This window comes from Triticum urartu, chromosome 2A (assembly GCF_056163025.1).
Source record: "Triticum urartu cultivar PI428250 chromosome 2A, HENAU_Tu73, whole genome shotgun sequence".
Lineage (NCBI taxonomy): Eukaryota > Viridiplantae > Streptophyta > Magnoliopsida > Poales > Poaceae > Triticum > Triticum urartu.
Window position 1 is genome coordinate 696840570 of NC_141874.1, and position 17640 is coordinate 696858209.

At 45.2% G+C, this 17640-nt stretch overlaps 2 protein-coding genes and 1 pseudogene across 3 annotated transcripts; 1 reads left to right on the forward strand and 2 right to left on the reverse strand.

Annotated features, from left to right (window-relative positions):
- The first annotated feature begins 1449 nt into the window (after nt 1-1449).
- On the forward strand, nt 1450-8829 carry LOC125539811 (uncharacterized; annotated as a pseudogene). Its single transcript, XR_015615440.1, has 6 exons — nt 1450-1653; nt 3854-4234; nt 4290-7562; nt 7644-8317; nt 8419-8484; nt 8571-8829. The product of XR_015615440.1 is annotated as an uncharacterized LOC125539811 (transcript).
- Nucleotides 8830-9735: 906 nt separating this feature from the next.
- LOC125534172 (uncharacterized) lies at nt 9736-10610 on the reverse strand. The gene is made up of 2 exons (XM_048697453.2): nt 10323-10610; nt 9736-10217 (listed from the first exon to the last, which is right to left on the reverse strand). Exons 1-2 carry the CDS (start codon nt 10480-10482, stop codon nt 9997-9999), a joined length of 381 nt encoding a protein of 126 aa, XP_048553410.1. The 5' UTR covers nt 10483-10610; the 3' UTR covers nt 9736-9996.
- A 1547-nt stretch (nt 10611-12157) lies between these two features.
- Nucleotides 12158-16944, reverse strand: ATXR2 (histone-lysine N-methyltransferase ATXR2). Its single transcript, XM_048693496.2, has 15 exons — nt 16720-16944; nt 15743-15818; nt 15558-15643; nt 15152-15456; nt 14767-14879; nt 14584-14615; nt 14161-14291; nt 13678-13765; nt 13484-13532; nt 13339-13393; nt 13125-13194; nt 12964-13033; nt 12768-12844; nt 12616-12672; nt 12158-12511 (listed from the first exon to the last, which is right to left on the reverse strand). The coding sequence occupies exons 1-15, from the start codon at nt 16825-16827 to the stop codon at nt 12398-12400; spliced, it is 1431 nt and encodes a 476-aa protein (XP_048549453.2). The 5' UTR covers nt 16828-16944; the 3' UTR covers nt 12158-12397.
- Nucleotides 16945-17640: the final 696 nt, after the last annotated feature.

Sequence of the window (17640 nt, forward strand, 5' to 3'; positions counted from 1 at the left end):
GTGTGGAATGAGCGCAACGCAAATGTCTTCAACAACAAGTTCGCTATGTCGATTGTGATCATGGCCAAAATCCGGTGCGAGGCAAAGAATTGGGGGTTGGCGGGTGCAACTCATTTATATATAATCTCATGCCGGGAGAGTAGGCTTTCCTTGTACGGATTGTCGCCCTCGGGCGGCCAAACTTGTTCTAAACTCTCTTAATTAATGAATGTGGCAAGTCTTTTGCCCTTTTCAAAGCAAAAAAATTCATGTGCAAAAAAGTTTGCAATGGCAGTCCGTACATGAGTGAGGGGCAATGGCCTAGACGGCCTGACCTTGTACACCGTCCAGGATGACGGAGCGTGCTAGACCGGTAGCTCGTTCACTGCGGAGGCACACGCCACACGAGGTGAGCGTGGGAACCGGGAGGAGAAGCCCGACGCACGGAATGATGGCGGCGCATGGCATCAATTTATGGCCAACGCAGTTCCCGTTTAATGCACTTATTACTGTACTAAGCTAGTATAAACTAAGCGGGACGAGTAGCTTTAACTATCCATTACCCATTTTCTGGACCGTCAGATAGTGATTATTCTGCCCGCGTTGGTTTCACGCTAATCCGATCCAGTTTAATTTTACTGCCCGGACCAGTCATCACTATATATACATGCGCTTTCAAATGGGATGTGCAGCCGCGTCATCCTTCCTTCCTCTCCTAGCCGTGGACCGATCGCGAGGAGAGAGCCAGCCCTCGAGCCCGGCACGCCATCGACACGTGCGCGGAGGATCCATCTCGGCGGCGGCGAGCGCCTCCTGCTTCCCGCTCCGGCCCCCACCTCGTTTCGGCGTACGCCGAGCGTCATTCCCGGCGGCGGCCCGCGCCTGCTGAGTGCTGAGTCCACGCCACCTCGCGTGATCGCGCTGTCCCCCGCTTCTCGGGCAGTTCATCTGCCGGCGAGAGCTCCGTCGCGCCCGCATTGCACCTTCGTTTGGCACTTGAGGTGACATGTCGAAATCTCAAGCCCCCTTCCCTCCCTGCTCTGTTTCTACCACGTTTAAAGCTGGATCTCTGTTTCCATGGCGTTTGCAACTTGAGCTCTATTTCCATGGTGTTGTGTCGTAGGCGCACATCAGGGATCCGCGACGTTTTCCATGAATTTTGTTGGCACAAGTCTGGATTTGCCGTGTCATCAGCTATTTTTTTTGGGTGAGAAATCCGCGTTGAATAGGGAGACGCAGTAGTAATATTATTATATAGTAGCTGGCCGGAGGCGCATAAATACGGAACGGAATACCCAATTCCCGAAAAAAAACCCTCCTTCCTCCCGCGTGGCGACGGGGAGGAACCCTAGTGCGCCGCCGCCAGAGGGTGCCCGGCCGGCGGGACCTCCTCGTCTCCCCTCTCGGCGGGTTCGGCGCGGGCCGAAGCTTCTGGGCCGGGACGCCGCGGCGCGGTGCGCGGACGCACCGATGGCGCGGCGGCGCGACGGGCTGGGCGGTGGCGGGGCCCGCCTCTGTTCACCGGCGGCGCAGGCTGAGGGCGGCTTGGGCCGCCTCTGCCGTGGCCATCGGCCGGTGGAGGTGGTGGGCTCGTCATGGCGGCTGGGCGTGTGGCCTTCTCCTCCCGCGGGCATGTGCCGACGGGATTGCGGCAGCGCGGCGATGTCGGAGCAGGTGATGGTTCAGGAAGTAGTAGTAGAGTAACGGCGCAGAGATTATCTGAGGCCGTCGTGACATTTAGCTCTGCTGAGATTATCTCGTTCTCTAGTAGTACCCCAATGGTGGTGATTTTGCTACTAGATTTTCTAATGATAGTATAATTTGTTCTAGTTGGATTAGGATGTTTGTATGTCTGGAGTAGATCAATGTCCCTTCATTTCTGGACTGTTTGATATTTATTAGAAATTGCAGAAAAGAGTAGATCATTACGATGCATTTTGTTTATTCATAGAGATGTTTAAAGTTCAGTAGCTTTATAATCGACATACATATGATTTTTGTGAATGAATATTACTTCACATGATAATTTCTGGCTCTTTCCTGTGTTCTCTTCTGTTTTGTGCTAAACTGCTAAGTTGGGTACACTCTATATTTATCGTGAACTGTAGTTTACAAAGATCCATAGAATTTCATCTGATGTAGTTTCCCAACCTGTAAACTCAAGTCTTCTATGTGCTTTTTTGTCCCTTGTCTTAATCCCATGTACGGCCTAGGATTGCTGTTCCTTCGTGCATGGAGTCCTGGTTATGTTCCTTTCCTTTTATTTGTTGCTTCCTTTTGTCTATGGTTGTATTAGCAGCCTGCTGATTCATTTTGTTTTCTTGATTGCCTCTGTATGTTGTTGAGGCTACCAACGAAACGAATGATACACCTAATGGCTATTCCTACAATACACCTACTCGTATATATACTTTGCTTCGTTTCTCTGTTTTTTACTTTCTGTTTGATTGTTTCTTCCGGTTTGGTGATGACCTTGCTGCTCCGTGCGCTATTGACTGCTGCTGTTACCGTTTGCTTCATAAGGGAAAACACTCTCCCTTATTTGCTCTTGCTTGTTATTTACTCATCTTTATTTATTTGACATCCTCATGTGTTCATCCCTTTGTCGGGTGTATGCTGGGTTATTCCTTAATTAGTATAGACAGGATTTACAGTAGGCTGGGACACTTGTTTATTTTGTAAGTTAGTTGCTATATTATACTACAAGATGTATATGGTAGGAAGTTAACAAGTGAAGTATGTTTTAAGTTTTCAACGGTATCCGACCATTGCTTTTCTTCTCCTTTTACATGCAATGCAATAAGAGTCATAGGGAAGGGCTGAAGTTTAGCAATCCAAGAGTCATAGTTTATGTTTAGTAAGGATCTTCTCCTCCCCTCACTTCTCTCACTTTGGGTTGTTGCTGGCCTTTGTGTTGTTGCTCTGTGTTGTGGTCATCTGGCCAAAATTTTCTATTTTTGTTTTGATATGTTGGCATAGTTCAGTGTAACTTAATTGCTATGGTTTAGTCCTAGATTATCTCTATAAACATTCTGTTAAGGCTTACAAATATCTACTGTTGTTATATCTGATATCCTTGTGTTGGCTATCAATGTGGTACATAGGTAGGCTTTAGGTTGCTGTGATGCTAAAGATGCTCAGCTAATTAATTACAGTATGCTAAAGATGGTCAAATGGCCCATTCCATATGGTCTCTGGATGCTCCCCATTTTCAACTGTAGCTTAGTTTCCTAACTGTTGTTCTAGATACTGTCACATGCTATCTAGCTTAAGGCTTGCTTACAATTGTAAATTCATGGCTTAATTGGATACTGTGATTACTAATTGATTCACCGTTCTTCTGTTTAGCATGGACTGTTTGCTCTATTTCCACTACTAATAGTAGTTCTCGGGCATTGTTCAATATACTTGCTAGCATGATTCACTCTTCTGTTTGGTAGCTGACTACTCCCTGGTCGTTTCAAATAATGGTTGGTTGGATCCTATAGGCTGAATCTATGATGGTCTGTTTAGGTTGCAAATCATGAATGAGTATTCTGGTCTTCAAGTTACTCAATATTTTCTCATTTTAATGTTACACACTATTATTTACCTCGGAATCGAGCATGTGCTATTATGATAATGAATTTTTGCACACTTCTCAATCTGATGCTATTTTACATTATGTGTAACTCTAGTTATGGATCCAGCTGCCTACGATGATTTGCTGTTAGTTGGTTCACTGTATCATGGGTTCAACAGAGAGAGGCACCTGCGTCTCTCAGCTACTCAGGGGTTTGAAGAGAGACGGTGGTTAAATAACGAAGAAACCAGTGCTATGATGCTCAACCCGCAGATCTTCAGAAACCCACATGGTGTGTTACTCGATGATCAGGCATTTACTGTGGACTGTTATTCCCTGCTGGTTGATATGGATGAGTATAATGGAATGATGGCACATTCTGGCCCCAGAGCTCAGCAGCAGCAGTTCTGGCCTTACTATGGTTCAGTTGATCATCATAATCCCATGAAGCGGGAATATTTTGCTGGCATAAGCAAGAATCATGCTGCACACAGAGACTCTGATAATGAAGAAATCATCTGCAAGAAGTATGAAGTGAAAGGTGCATACAGGTGCCGCCGGCGAACAATCCTGCCAGATAACCTTTTTGCTGTAACTGGCATTCACCCCCCTTTCCCTAATATGATGGTACTGCAATACCAGCTTACTCCAGATGCTCTTGTAGCGAACCGTCTGCACCAGGCTGACCTGATGGCAATTCATGTCCAGCAGCGAAGGGATGAGCTGGGCGAGGGTTTGATACCTCTGTACGGCGGCCCTGCAAGGCCACCTGGTCTCCTCTAGTGAAAAGAACTACCAAGCAAGGAAGAACATCAACATGCATGCAGAGTCTTACACGGTCCATTTATCAGCCCAAGAGGACGGGAAAGAAGAAGTGTGGCTACTACATGTAGAGGCAGTAGTTCCTGGAACCGGAGAATAGAGTGGACAAACGTGCTGAGATTGATGAGTGGGTCATCACCCTGACCTTCCCACATGGCGAGTGTCTATCCCGTGGGAAGCATATCGCCTGGCGTCTATGCTTTCCTTCCCACTGAGATGGTAACGAAGTTCCCTTCATAATCCAGGACGACTTCCTCCTTGCATCTTCAAGAGAGGCTATTCTGTTTGACAGTCCATGGAACAAGGGGATTCTGGACTGTATCCAAAGTGCTTTCCTGAAAGCTTTTGTCGCACTTGTGAAGTCTACGCTGATGCACCAGCAATGTCCTTTGCCTTCTATGTTTAACTTCCTGCTGGTCAATCATTCACTAATCCCACTACTTGAGCCAGTTAGGACTGGCATCAAAAACAAGATTCTTGTCGAGGATATAGTACCATGTGAGTCTCATAGTTCACAGAAAATATTTTGCAAACCTGGTGAGGTTGGACGGCTGAAACCGGCCTTTTGGAGTATTCTCAGCAAGGCATGGCCGCATGGGAATCTGGAGTTGACCTGAAGAATCTCTCAACTCATGGCAGCTACATCCTCAGCTCTCATTTTGACAAGTCCACGTATAATACCGTGCTATCATTTCTTGGTGTTAAAAAGTGTGAGCACCGAGTGGTACGTCAAATGCATCGAGGGCTCTAATCTTGTCAAGGAGGTAAATGAACAGATTTATCTCGAGGTTTTATCCTTTGTCGCCGACAATTGGCAGAACTGTTTCTCCGGTACAAAAATGATGTCTATTCCCCTGCTGAAGTATGTTGATCGGAACAATGCTATCTCTTTCTGGAGCATTTCTAAAGCTACTCAACTGAGTGACAGATTGTGCATTGCATCTGAGAAGAAGTGCATACCTAGCTCTTGGTTTTCCTGAAGACAAAATTGCTGGCTTCAGACATTCCATTCATACACCCTCCAGATGCAAGCTTTCCTACAGTCTCATCGCCTCTAACCGTTGACAATGCAATCTTGCTTTTGCAATGGATACAGAGTCTCAAGTCAAGAAGGTACAATTACCGGCTAAATTTCTGGCTTGTGTAAAACAGGGAGGTTGGCTTAGGACATCAGTTGGGTACAAGCCACCAAATCAATCATTTCTGTCCAGTTCTGAGTGGGGAGTTCTTTTGCAAAGTGGCTCCTCGTTTGTTGATATACCGATGATTGACCAAAAGTTCTATCAAAACAAGCTGCATTTGTACTGGGAGGAACTCAAGGCGATCGGAGTTAGATTTGAATTTCAGGAGGCATCAGCGTACATCGGCAGCCGCCTCATGTCTATGGCTGAAAGCAATACGCTGATCAGAGAGAATGTGTACTCACTCCTTCGGCTGATTCAGTTTCTTCGAGAGAAAGTTCTATCTCCAAGCGAACTCATCAACAGTGTCAAAGATGGACAGTGGATGAAGAGTACTCTCAGCTACAGGTCTCCAGTTGGTTGTATCATCTATGATTCAGGCTGGGCAGTTGCATCCTGTATCAGTAGCCAGCCGTTCCTTGATGTCAAGTTCTATGGCGACGACATCCTTACCTACAAACCAGAGCTCAACTTGCTCGGTGTTCTTGTTGAATTTAAAGACAGCTACAAACTTGTGATTGATAATTTCAAGTTCAGTTCGGCTGCTATTACTCCTGAGGCTACTGTGCTAATCCTCAAATGTATCCAGCATGTGAACTCATGCGATGCCTTCATAAGAAAGATCAAAGATTTAAAATGGGTGAAGACCAGTGTGGGGTTCCGTGCTCCTAATGAATCTTTTCTTGTGGATCCTCGATGGGAGTGCCTTCTAAAGGTCTTTGATGGGGTTCCTGTAGTTGATTTCAGATTTGATGGGAGTAAGATTAGTCCCTACAAAGCAGAGTTGGAGAAGACCGGGTTGATAGCAAAATTGGAGGCGGCATCAAAGGCTGTAGCTCACTTGTTCAAGCAGATGGTTCTGAACTCATCACTTCCAAAGGCGAGTGTCCTAGCCCTGCTAGCATGTTATGGGCAGCTGAAAACACAGGGCGCGCTCCCTGTCGAGCTTTTCAGTTGCATGCTGAATGAGAAGTGGTTGCGTACATCGTTTGGTTTCAGATCTCCCAAAGATGCAATCTTGTTCAATGCAGAATGGCAGTCTCTATCATCAGTAGCAGACCTACCTTTCATAGATGACGGTGACTCTCACCAAGGTTTAAGCAAAGAAATACATGGTTATAAAGATGAGCTCAAGAATTTAGGTGTTACTACTGAAGTGAAAGCTGGTGCTAGGTTTGTCATCAATGGCATCAACATTCCCAAGGATCCTTTACACTTGTCTGGAGCTACTGTCTTGTCATTGCTCAGGTCCATTCGGAGCTGGTTGGCTTCTTCAAGTAACTTCCCAAAGGGCTTTCTAGAGAAAATCAAAGGCTGCAGTTGGTTGAGGACAAAAGTGGGGTTCCAATGTCCTGATGAGTCGATCCTGTTTGATCCAAAGAATTCTTCCATTCGCATAGAAGATAGCCCTTTCATTGATGAAGCATTCTATGGCTCGGAGATAGCCTCATTCAGAGACGCCCTTGCGGCAATCGGAGTATCTGTGGATTTTAGACACGGACATGAGCTTGTTGCTCGACATCTGAAAGGCCACAAAAACAGGGCTACTATTTCTCGTATTTACACGTACCTTAAGGAGTACAATTGGGAGCCTGCAAACAAGACTAGTGATTGGATCTGGATACCAAATAAAAAGAAAAGTGGAGAGTGGGTGAGCCCTCTGGGTTGTGTTCTTCATGATAAGGACAACCTTTTCAGCCTGCAGCTGCATGTCTTGGACAAATATTATGACAAGAAGTTGCTGGACTTCTTTTCACATGTTTTTGGTGTGAGGAATGGTCCTAGCGCTGAAGATCATTGCAAACTATGGAGCACATGGGAGAGCTCTGTCGATGCGCTATCTGCAGCTGACTGCTCTGCTTTCTGGCAGTTCATTGCTAAGAACTGGAGCAAAAACACGGAGAAGCTTCTTTCTGCTTGTGTCAAGGTTCCAGTTTGTACCGACGGAACTATCCTTCTGTCGAAGAAAGAGGATGTGTTTATTCCTGATGATCTACTCCCTCCGTTCCGAATTACTTGTCGTAGGTATGGATGTATTTAGATGTATTTTAGTTCTAGATACATCCATTTCTGCAACGAGTAATTTGGAACGGAGGGAGTACTTCTCAAGGATTTGTTCGACAAGCTGCCTAACCGGTCATTGTTCATATGGTATCCATCTTCAAGCCTGCCTTCCATGTCTCGAGCAAAGCTGAACAACATCTACGATAGCATTGGAGTCCAGGCAATATCCAAAGCTGTTGGGAAGAATGATTCACTCGCATCGGAAAATGTCAGCCCAACAAAAGCTGCTCGGGGTAAGGTCATCAATGTTGGTATGATAAAACTGGTCCTTGCTTTTCTTGCCGATCCTGCTCTCGACATTTCTGCTGAAGAGCGGCACAAGATATTTCCTGCCTGCTCAATGTGACGGTGCTAGAGAACAGTGAGCCAATCACGGTGGGATACAACGTGAAGCTGTCCTCTGGGGCCGTTTTGGATGTGAAGGCCACACGGAAGCTCCGGTGGGAGAGGGAGAGCTCGAAACTCTACATGCAGAAAAGCAAGCGTGCACCAGGCTACAAGGAGAAGTTGGAGTTTGCGACGAACTTTGCGGATGAGATATCCCAGGGGCTGCTCTTCGAGAAGGCAGATCAGATCCCTTTGCTCGCGGAGCTCATTAAAATCGGCAGTTTGATGGACTTCCACGCTGCCGCTGTCGAGTACCTTCTGAAATCAAAAAATCTGCAGCTGTTCCCTGAAGACGAAGAATTCCTTAACACTGCATCGCTAGGTATGTGACCGATAAACAAAATTTTTCTCATCTTATGAGTCTGAAAGTATTTACCTCCTTATGCTGTTGTCTCCAACTCTTTGACGCTTGTATGCATGCAGGTCGTAGCAGGAACCGTTAGCGATCTCTGGAGTTGTTCTTACGCATGCCGACACATGGAGTGAAGTGTTGAGTGCATTGCTTGTTTGTTTTTCTATAGAAGTTGTATCACCTCTGTAATTGTGTTGGAAGCTTATGCATTAGTCATTTGACAGGTTACTTGCTGATGGCCAGGCCTGCAGGAGCTTAATTGATGCTTAAATCTGGAGCGTCCAGCAATGCGCCTACTCGATTATCTTGTGCATACGTTTTGTCGCGATTACTAGCTGTGAACTTTTGTTTTGGCTTTCTCCCTTTATGAACCGCAATCTGTCTGTGTTTTTCAGTGTGAAATGACCCTCGTACGTACTGGTGTGTTATCCTTTATGTCTTGTGACCATCATCTCTTATATCTTGTTATTATTTAGCATGAATATATGTTGGACCATGTGTGAGCTTGATTGTGGTGGCCTGCTAAATAAAAGGAGCCTGGTTGCCTGTCAAATCTTAAGGCATGTCCATTGTTTTTTTTTTATTACTGATTATAAAAGCTAATTAAGTCAGGAATCCTAAAATGGCACTGGTACTTGGAAGTAACTGCGATGGATTCCTAATGTTAGCATGCGGTACTTGTGATGATGAACTTGTTTATTGCTGCCAAATGGAAAATCTTTGAGCATATACTTATATATATGAATATTATGCATGCAAATGTTCTGTTGCTGCGGGGAGCCTGCCTGCGACTGCAAGCGTCTCTGCTTGCTCGACTGAGCATTAGATATGTAGACAACTAACTGTCAAGATGATACGTAGCAGATGTGAACTTATTATGGCTTTCTGCCTTTCTGAACCAGAACCTGTTTATTTGCATCCTTTATGTCCTGTGATCATCCATTGAACAAGAACATGTGTAAACATTGTGTTATTTGAGATGACTAAATATGCTGGCGGCCTGCTAGACTAAAGATGGCTGGTTTCCTGTCAAATCCTACTCCATGTCCATGTTTTTTTTTTTTGGATTGGTACTGAATCATAAAAATGTAAATCAAGTGAGAAATGCTGAAATGGCACTTGTACTTGGGAGTAACTGTGGCTGGGCCTCCGAGCATCTTCTTCTATTAGCATGTGGTGGTACTTGTGATCAACTTGTGTTATTGCTGTGAAATAAGAATGAATTGGTCGGTTGCCTGTCGAGTCTTTCTCAGTATCAAGTCCAGACAGTTGTAAATTTCTCCGTATCAAGTCCAGACGGTTGTAAATGTTGCGTCTCTGCTTGCATTTGAGATTGGAAAATTTTGTGAACCGCTCATGAAGTCAATGACAGAGCACAAGTCAAGAAGTGCAGGCGATGTATAAAATGGAATCGTAATGGGATGTAGATTGGCTCAGCACACCGGATGCAGCAAAGATTAAGCTTAAAATAACACACCGGATCAAAAGGCATCCATCACACGCACGCAGCAGCATCGATCCAGACGCAGACAGACGTACAGAGGAAGACTGAAGACAACACGAAGAAAGCAGTTGGTAGAACCACGAGGAGGTGGCGCGGATCGACGATTCGATTCGATGGGCCTTTGGCCGCAGGGCGATGCGACGCTCTAGACGCGGCCTTCCCAGAGGCACGGCTGGTGGTCGGAGCAGGGCGCGTGCGGCGGCGGGGCGAGGCCGAGCGCGGCGGCGCGTTGCCAGCGCTGGGCGCGGGTGAGGCCGAGGCAGGGCCCGTAGCGCGTGTCCATGTCGAACTCCCGGGCCGTCCTCTCCGCGTCCTCCTCCTCCTCCCTCCTCGCCGCGTCAGCGCCGTCGCGGTGATCTGCCGCAGCTGCAGCCAAAGAATTAAAGAAAAAAAAAACAGATCGATAGATCGATCAGTCAATCCGCTGGGATCGGACGGCGACTGCGTGGGATTGGCCATGCGGCGGCATACCTCGTATCGGGCGGAGGAGATGCGCCGCCGCCGCCGCTTGCTTCTGGTGGTGGTGCGCCGCCTTCTTGGAGACGCCGCCGGCGGGCTTGGTGGCGGCCGCCGCGCCGGAGTGGGCCTTCTGCTGCCGGAAGAAGGATTTGACGTCGCCGCCGCTCCTCATGGCTCTCTCCGCCGGCGGTGCGAGCTCTTCAGGATCGGTGGGAGGAAGAAAGGGGGCAGAATCAGATGGTGGATGGAGAATTGGGGATAGACAGGGTGGGTTTATATATACATGGTGCCGTTGTGGTTATTCGAATTTTGAATTTTGAAAGAGATGGGAGATGGGAGAAGTCTCCAGAGCCTTCTGCCGCCGGTTTGCCGCCGGTGTTCACATCACCCAACATAAGCGTGGGCCGGTCCAACACACGCGAATACTTGGGTCACTCGCTAGTTGTCCCGTTCGCTCGCTTGGTTAAGTTGACTAGTAGCTGAACGCTGACTTTTACAGAAAAAGTTCATGAACTTGAGAAGAGACCGCGCTTCTGGAAAAGTTCACGAGTTCGGAGAAAAATTAGTTCATGAATCTGAATTTTTTTTCACTAATTTGGGAAAAAATCATGGAATTGAAAAAAGTTCAAGGATTTAATAAATGTTCACAAATTTTTTAAAAATCACGAATATGATTTATTTCGTGATTTTCATAAAAATTTATGAAATTGGGAAAAAGTTCATAAAATTTTAAAATAAAAAAGAGAAAAAATAACAAATATAAAAGGAAAAAAATAAGAAAATAAATAAAAGGGAAAAAGAAAAACCAACCGAAACTGAACAAAAACCGGTAAAAACGAAGAACTAGAAAAACCGGTTCCCTCATTGATGTCATGCGCTCAAATACAGCGAGTTCATTACAGCTGGAGCGGGGAAGGTTAGTGTGTGTTAGGCCCTGTTTGGTTTAGCTGTGGATTTTTAAAAGCAGCTGTGAAAAATCTGTTGTGGAAAAATAACTGTGGAAAATGTGATGTGAAAAAGATGTAGGTCATTTGGCAAACCAGTTGATACAGCTTTTTCAGATTTTGGAAAGCACGTCCTGAACTGCTTCCGCTTTTGATTCAGATTTTGACAACGGATTTCTGAAATCGGATTCTGCTGGGTTCGCCCTTTGGTTCAGATTCTGCTGCGCAGCAGCGGAATTCGTCAATGAAAGCTGAACCAAACAAGGCCTTAAGCGTGCAGTGCAAGCGGAGGCCATGGCGTGCCTTGCTGCGATTGATGGCGCGGTTAGTTCTCCAGTCCGACTCCCTCTCCCTGGCGCAGGCCCTAACTCTGCAACTCCATCGCGCACTCTTTATAGCGCAGTTTCGCTATCATGCGGCCGTGCTCTCCACTATTTGGACCTGACATGCCAGACTTTGTTTCAGGTTTGGTTGCTCGCGATTCTGCTGCACCGGGAGGTTAACCAGGATTGCAGGGAGCCTGCAAACTGCAAGTGTCTGCTCCAGTGGGCATTCAACATGTAGACAACTAACTTCTTAAAATGATAATGTAGCACCGCTGGTGCTGAAACCCGACGTTGGATGAGGAACGTAGGTGCAGATTAGAGCAATTCCAGAATCTGAGATCTGGATTGCAGATTACAGCAATTTCAGAAGAAGAACCAAGCATTCGCTCAAACTCTCGAGCATTCTCCATCTCAAATATTCTCCATACTAGGCATGCCATTTTTAACCATGGACGGCTATCGTCATGTTGCTGCAAAATACATATTTGAAAACAGAAACAACTTAAACTATTCACAAACTCGGTTTCGTATCTGCTATATTATGCGAGTGTTCAGAGTCTTTGTTACCAAAATCTCAAGTGCCAAGAGCTGCAGGTAAGATATTCTGACAGTTTCAGTAGAAGTTTCAGACATGGACAAAGCATAATTAATCCAGCGCCCACTGAAGTCAGAATGTCACAACCTCATCCTTTCTGCATAATCTTACCCTTACATTTTGAACTTGTCAAAAGTACCCAGTAGCATAAACTACAAGCACAATGCCCGCCGACGACTAACAACGACCAAAATTTGCAGCAAGTCCAGTCCGCCTTGCTGCTCAGTTGGGCTTTTCCTCCTGGCACTTGGAGCAGGTACACGTGAACCCGTAGTCTGCGAGCTCCGCCTGCCGCTCCTCGTACGGAAGATCCTCGTCGATGTAGGAGATGGTGATCTACAGCGGCACAACAGAATGTCAGCAGGTGGCACAACAATTTGGCCAGAGATATGATTTTTCTCTCGTTGAATGATTAGCACCAGGATTAGAAATGACATTACCTCTTCGCCCTTGCTGATAGGCCCCAGAGCGATTATCACGGCGTGACCGTCATTATCCTGCGGCGGTAGTTCAACAGCTACTTATCAGCATTGCTGACTGGCAGCTTTGTAGGAAAATGGGTGAATCAGCTGAAGGGGAAAATATACATCACCTCATCCCTTTTAAATGCTTTAGCATTTGGACAGCATGAGTGGTTCATACAGCTTTGAAGAGGAAAGAACGCCGTCCCTGACAGCAAAAAATTCGCAAGGAAACCACTTTTTCTTAGTGTTGGACAGAAGAAAAAGGCACATAGCAGTACTCTGAAAGGAGTAACTTGAGACTTCAGAAGAAGAAGTTGCATATACCATCACAAGGAAGTGCATAGTCATCATCTAAAGCATCTAGCAATGGCGCTGTCGCCTTTTCAGCTTCCTCCTGGGGTACATTGCATTTCAGGTTAAGAAAGCCATGTAAGAGCAAGAGTAAACATCTTACATGAAAGAATTAGGGCAACCATCAAACAAACCTTCTTATCATCTGGAAGATCATCAATGTGTATGAAATAGTCTTCAACAGGCGATGCGACGACCAAATCACTGGAATGAAAAAGGTGGAAGTATGACTGGAGGAGCAATTATTTAGGTCAAATGCAGCACCGGCATTTGCTTCAGGCAGGGAGAAAAACGATGACAGAGTATATACATTCATCAAGATGAAATAGGGAAAATATATTTACTTACAGATTGTTCAGCTCAAACATGCCAATTATATGGCCATACACCTCAAGGGAAAACACTAGAGCAAGTTAAGGTAACTTGAATGACGACGATAGCTACTCATGGTATGAAAGTTTGAAACAAGTCTTGTGACTGCCAAAAAGGATACATGGTGCACATTCAGCATCGAAGATCGCATCCTTGAGAAGCTGTAGTGACTGCAAAATACAGAAGCCATTATCAGCCTACCACTGGCTGAAATAAGATCTAGACAGTAAAACATGGAATCTTTCAATATAAATTTGTCCACTTATTGTGTGTCATCAATGTATAGTTTTTCAAGTAATATGTCGACATAGTTACCGTAAATGCTAGATCCCTTATTTCCTGCCTAAATGAATCTTCATCGGAAGCATCAACATCCTCAGGCAAAGCAACATAATCCCACCATCTGCAATCACAAGATATTTTTTGCACAAATCAGGGTGGTTATAAAGTAGCATTAATTCGGTAGTTCTATGGAGCTCAAAACATATATACCAGTGTACCCAAAACAAGGAAGAAGAAATGACACATCTAACCATAGGTATCCCAGTGTAACCCAAAACGAAGGAGAAAAAAATGACACATCCGGCCATAGGTTTCTTATCTTATTGATTGTTACAAATACTGTTACCATCAAATTATTGCTAACACCGTGAGAAAAGAACCTTCAAAAGTCATGCTTAACAGTAGTTGCGCAATTAGACAAAACTGATAATTAGTCCCACTAAGAACAACTGGTCATCCCGTATAAAACAAGTGGTCATCAGAAGAGAAGTAATTACTTTGAAGTCATGCCCTTACCTCTTTTTGAAGCCCATGGAAAGTGGTTTCCAGGCTTCTATAAGCAAAGAAAAGTTTGATTCAGGTGATTTGTTTTGGAAGTCGTTCTGTCTTTTGAGTTTCTTGTACCTCAACATGGTGAAAGTGATAGCCTGGCATATAAAAAGTATGAACTCATATGCATGAGAATCAGGAAACCTTAGATAAGTTGCAGTTGGTACATAAGGGGGTGCATTTATTCTTTTGTTTGTTCTATATCTGGTACAATTGATGTAGCTAGTCAACTGTCTTGTGCAATAAGGTTCATATGAGAAAATTGCAGTTTGAATATTCTTTTAGACAAACACTAATGGCATTTATATCAACTCAAATTTGACGTCAAAAGCTTTGCAATAGATGCTGGTCTTCCAATGCATAACATATTAAAGATTTTCTATCACATACCTTGGCAGCAACCAAGAAAATATCATTGGTTTCTGAAAATAAAGAGTAGGTATTATCAGATAACAGCTTCAGGACCTCAATCGCAACCATCATTGATCATGACTGAATTGATATAGCATTGATGCAATGAATGATGAACATACCACTATGATGATACAGGTTCAAGGGGCACTGCAGGCTTACCATTAGCATGCTCTACAAATTTGTGAAGAGCAGATCTTCGGGGTGGTTCAGTGTTGGGGCCAGCACAGAGCAAAGAGTGGTAGGATTCCCAGTCAGAATCTGCACATGATTGGCTACACAGAAATGAACAAGTTAGCGTTTTCTCAAAAATCCAAAAACAATAACGATTTAAATGCTTTCTTGTAATAACAAGTTACTCAATGAACAATGAAAACAGAGTTATATGGCCTATAGATGCAAGTTATACATGATGCAATCAGGTTCAAATTTTAACATGATTGACAGTTAGAAAATATGATGAAAAATTGGATACCAAACACTTAATAGTCAAAAGATGTATGCCTCAAAAAATAAAGGTCAGATTCACAGCAACATGAGCTCAAACCTGCAGTAGCGTTCTTCCTCGCATCCTTGACAAGCAACAATTTCTGGTAAAGGGAAGTGGTCTGAGAAAGGCAGTGACACATCGCCAGTTATAAGTGATTCTATGACCTCTTCTGGCAAAGTACTACTCTTTTCCTTTGTTGCACCAGAAGAGCAAGTGCTTGATCCCACATCACTTCCATGACAGTGCCTCTCACTGCTGCAGCCAATGCTTGAAGCAATGCTTTGAAAATACAGTCGATGTCCAATCTGGAACTCTACAGAACCAATGAAGCGGAAGCAGTAACTACACACGACGCAGTCAATCTGCAACAGAACACATAAAACAGATGTAAATACTTCCAGGGAGGAACAGTTCGCATAAAAATGAACAAAGAGTGCTGGATCAATCTCAATAGCAAGTGCACCTTGTTAAGACTGTGTTGTGCACCAACCAATATTTGATCCTTCAGAATAAGGTCTCCTTCAGCAAAATCCTTGTTTGCACAAACACCTGCAAGAACCCGTCGGTTAATATAGCAGTATACAAGCACCATGTTGCAGGATTGCTAGCCCGTAGGCCATATGGTAAGTATTTATTCAGCAGCCGTACCTTTCCCATGATCACCTTTGTAGTTGACTCTTATGCCGTCATGTTTCTTAGACTGTATGAGGTCCTCGTAGTATTCCTGAAAAATGAAAAATAGTTATGTTGTCGAATGTGAGCCACAAACCATCAGCAATACTTCATTTAAATGACAAGGTGGAGCAGAAAAATAAACATAAAAACCACACCCATAAAAACATAGCATAGGATTCGCTTCTGCAACTTTGTTGGCCTGAACGACTAACCCACCAGCTTGTAAGTTGTAACTGCCACACGGCAAGGAGCACCTAAGATTATTTCGATTCCGTAATATTAACATCATACTGAACTGAATTGATTGCACACACTAACAACTACTGGAATGCTAAAACACAGGCACCTTGGATCTTAAATTTGCACCTCGGCGAAGAAAATACTTAAATCAAGGGGCTAATCTTGCAAGCTAATCAAGAACCACACATTTGGACTCTCGTGTTCCTCTGAAACATTAAGCTACTCCTATATTAGTAATATTGAACAAGACCACGAATCGCAAAATTTAAGATTGTCCCATTCTGTCATAATCTTAACATCAGAATGAACTGAATTCATTACGCACAGTAATTACTGGAATGCTAAAAAGGAGGCACCTTGGATCTTAAATTCGCACTCCAGTGGATTTTTTTTAAAAAAAATATAGGGGGTTAATGTTGCAGACTAATCGAGACCCACACATTTCGGCTCTCATGTCTCTTACGAAAAAGTAAGATCCTCCTATGTTAGCAGGACTGGATAAAACCAGAAACCGCAAACATCACCACCCAAACAGCGCCCCCTGACCGAAATTCCCGACATTGGCACCACGGAAGAGCCCAATCCGAGCTTTTCCACCGAAGATTCATACGCCGCAACAGAACTAGGCACAATAAACAAATCCTCAGGCAGCCAGACGCACCAGACCGAGAACGGGGAGAAGGGGTGGAGGGGAACGGAGGGGAGAGTACCTGGGCGGACTGGGGAGAAGGGGCGGCGAGGAGCTGGGCGATCTGGGGGGCGAACTCCTTGTCCAGGTCGCACGGGCTGGCGCCGCTGCTGCTGCCGCTCCGAGCCATGCCGCCGGCGTCGGCTGGTGGTTCCTGCGGCTGCGGTTGCTGCTGCCCCCCTCTCTCTTGCAGTTGGCTCCTGGGGTTTTGTGGGTTTTGTACTACTGGTAGGTTTCGTTGGGGCCAAGATTGGCAGCGAAGGCGTAAAGTAGGTTTCGTTGGGGACAAGATTGCTGTTCAGGAAGGAATACGCTTTCTACTGCGGAGAGCGTAAGACGCATTCGATGCTCCAAAATGAAGCGTATCCTGAGAGCGAACTTTTGGCGGACAGGCTCATTGGAGCCTTTTTTTTTAGCAATCCCCTTTTTTTAAGTTCAAAAAGGATATATCCAAGTTTTAAAAAATTCAAAATAATTAGGTAAATGTTTGGGAACGGTGCGCCGGCCGAGTGTTCGGCCGGTCGCCACGCTCGCGTCGCTACAGTCCTGATCCACCACCCACAAAGCTACGCTCGCGTCGCTACAGCCCTGGCCCACCATCCACAAAGCCAAGTTTATCTCCACCGCTTCCATCTTATCCCCTCGCATATTCTGGAGACCATACGAGGCGTCTCCTCCTTCAATCCCCTTGCTCAATATCTCTCATCTTCCTTCTTGTGCTCTCTCTTCAGCAATCCACACCCAATCCTCATGAAATCGAGTTCGTTTTTGTTGCCTTATCTGTTCCCCGTGACATTTTCCACCATATATCCATGAGAGCGGGTGAGCTGTTTGCATTTTTTGCTTTTCTCTCTCATATCCTAGGCAGTACACCATGGATCGACGAGGTTGAGCACAAGCACATGCTGCACACACACGCTCCCCTCCTTGGAGCTGCGAGCAA

What these genes read in the sequence shown, in the direction of transcription:
- LOC125534172 (XM_048697453.2), bottom strand. Translation starts at nt 10,482, where the DNA reads ATGAGGAGCGGCGGCGACGTCAAATCCTTCTTCCGGCAGCAGAAGGCC. An exon ending in TCTCCTCCGCCCGATACGAG is followed by an intron (nt 10,218 to 10,322) that starts GTATGCCGCCGC and finishes CTTTGGCTGCAG; the next exon opens with CTGCGGCAGATCACCGCGAC.
- ATXR2 (XM_048693496.2), bottom strand. Translation starts at nt 16,827, where the DNA reads ATGGCTCGGAGCGGCAGCAGCAGCGGCGCCAGCCCGTGCGACCTGGAC. An exon ending in TAAGGGATCTAGCATTTACG is followed by an intron (nt 13,533 to 13,677) that starts GTAACTATGTCG and finishes TGTATTTTGCAG; the next exon opens with TCACTACAGCTTCTCAAGGA. An exon ending in ATGTTTGAGCTGAACAATCT is followed by an intron (nt 13,195 to 13,338) that starts GTAAGTAAATAT and finishes TTTTCATTCCAG; the next exon opens with TGATTTGGTCGTCGCATCGC.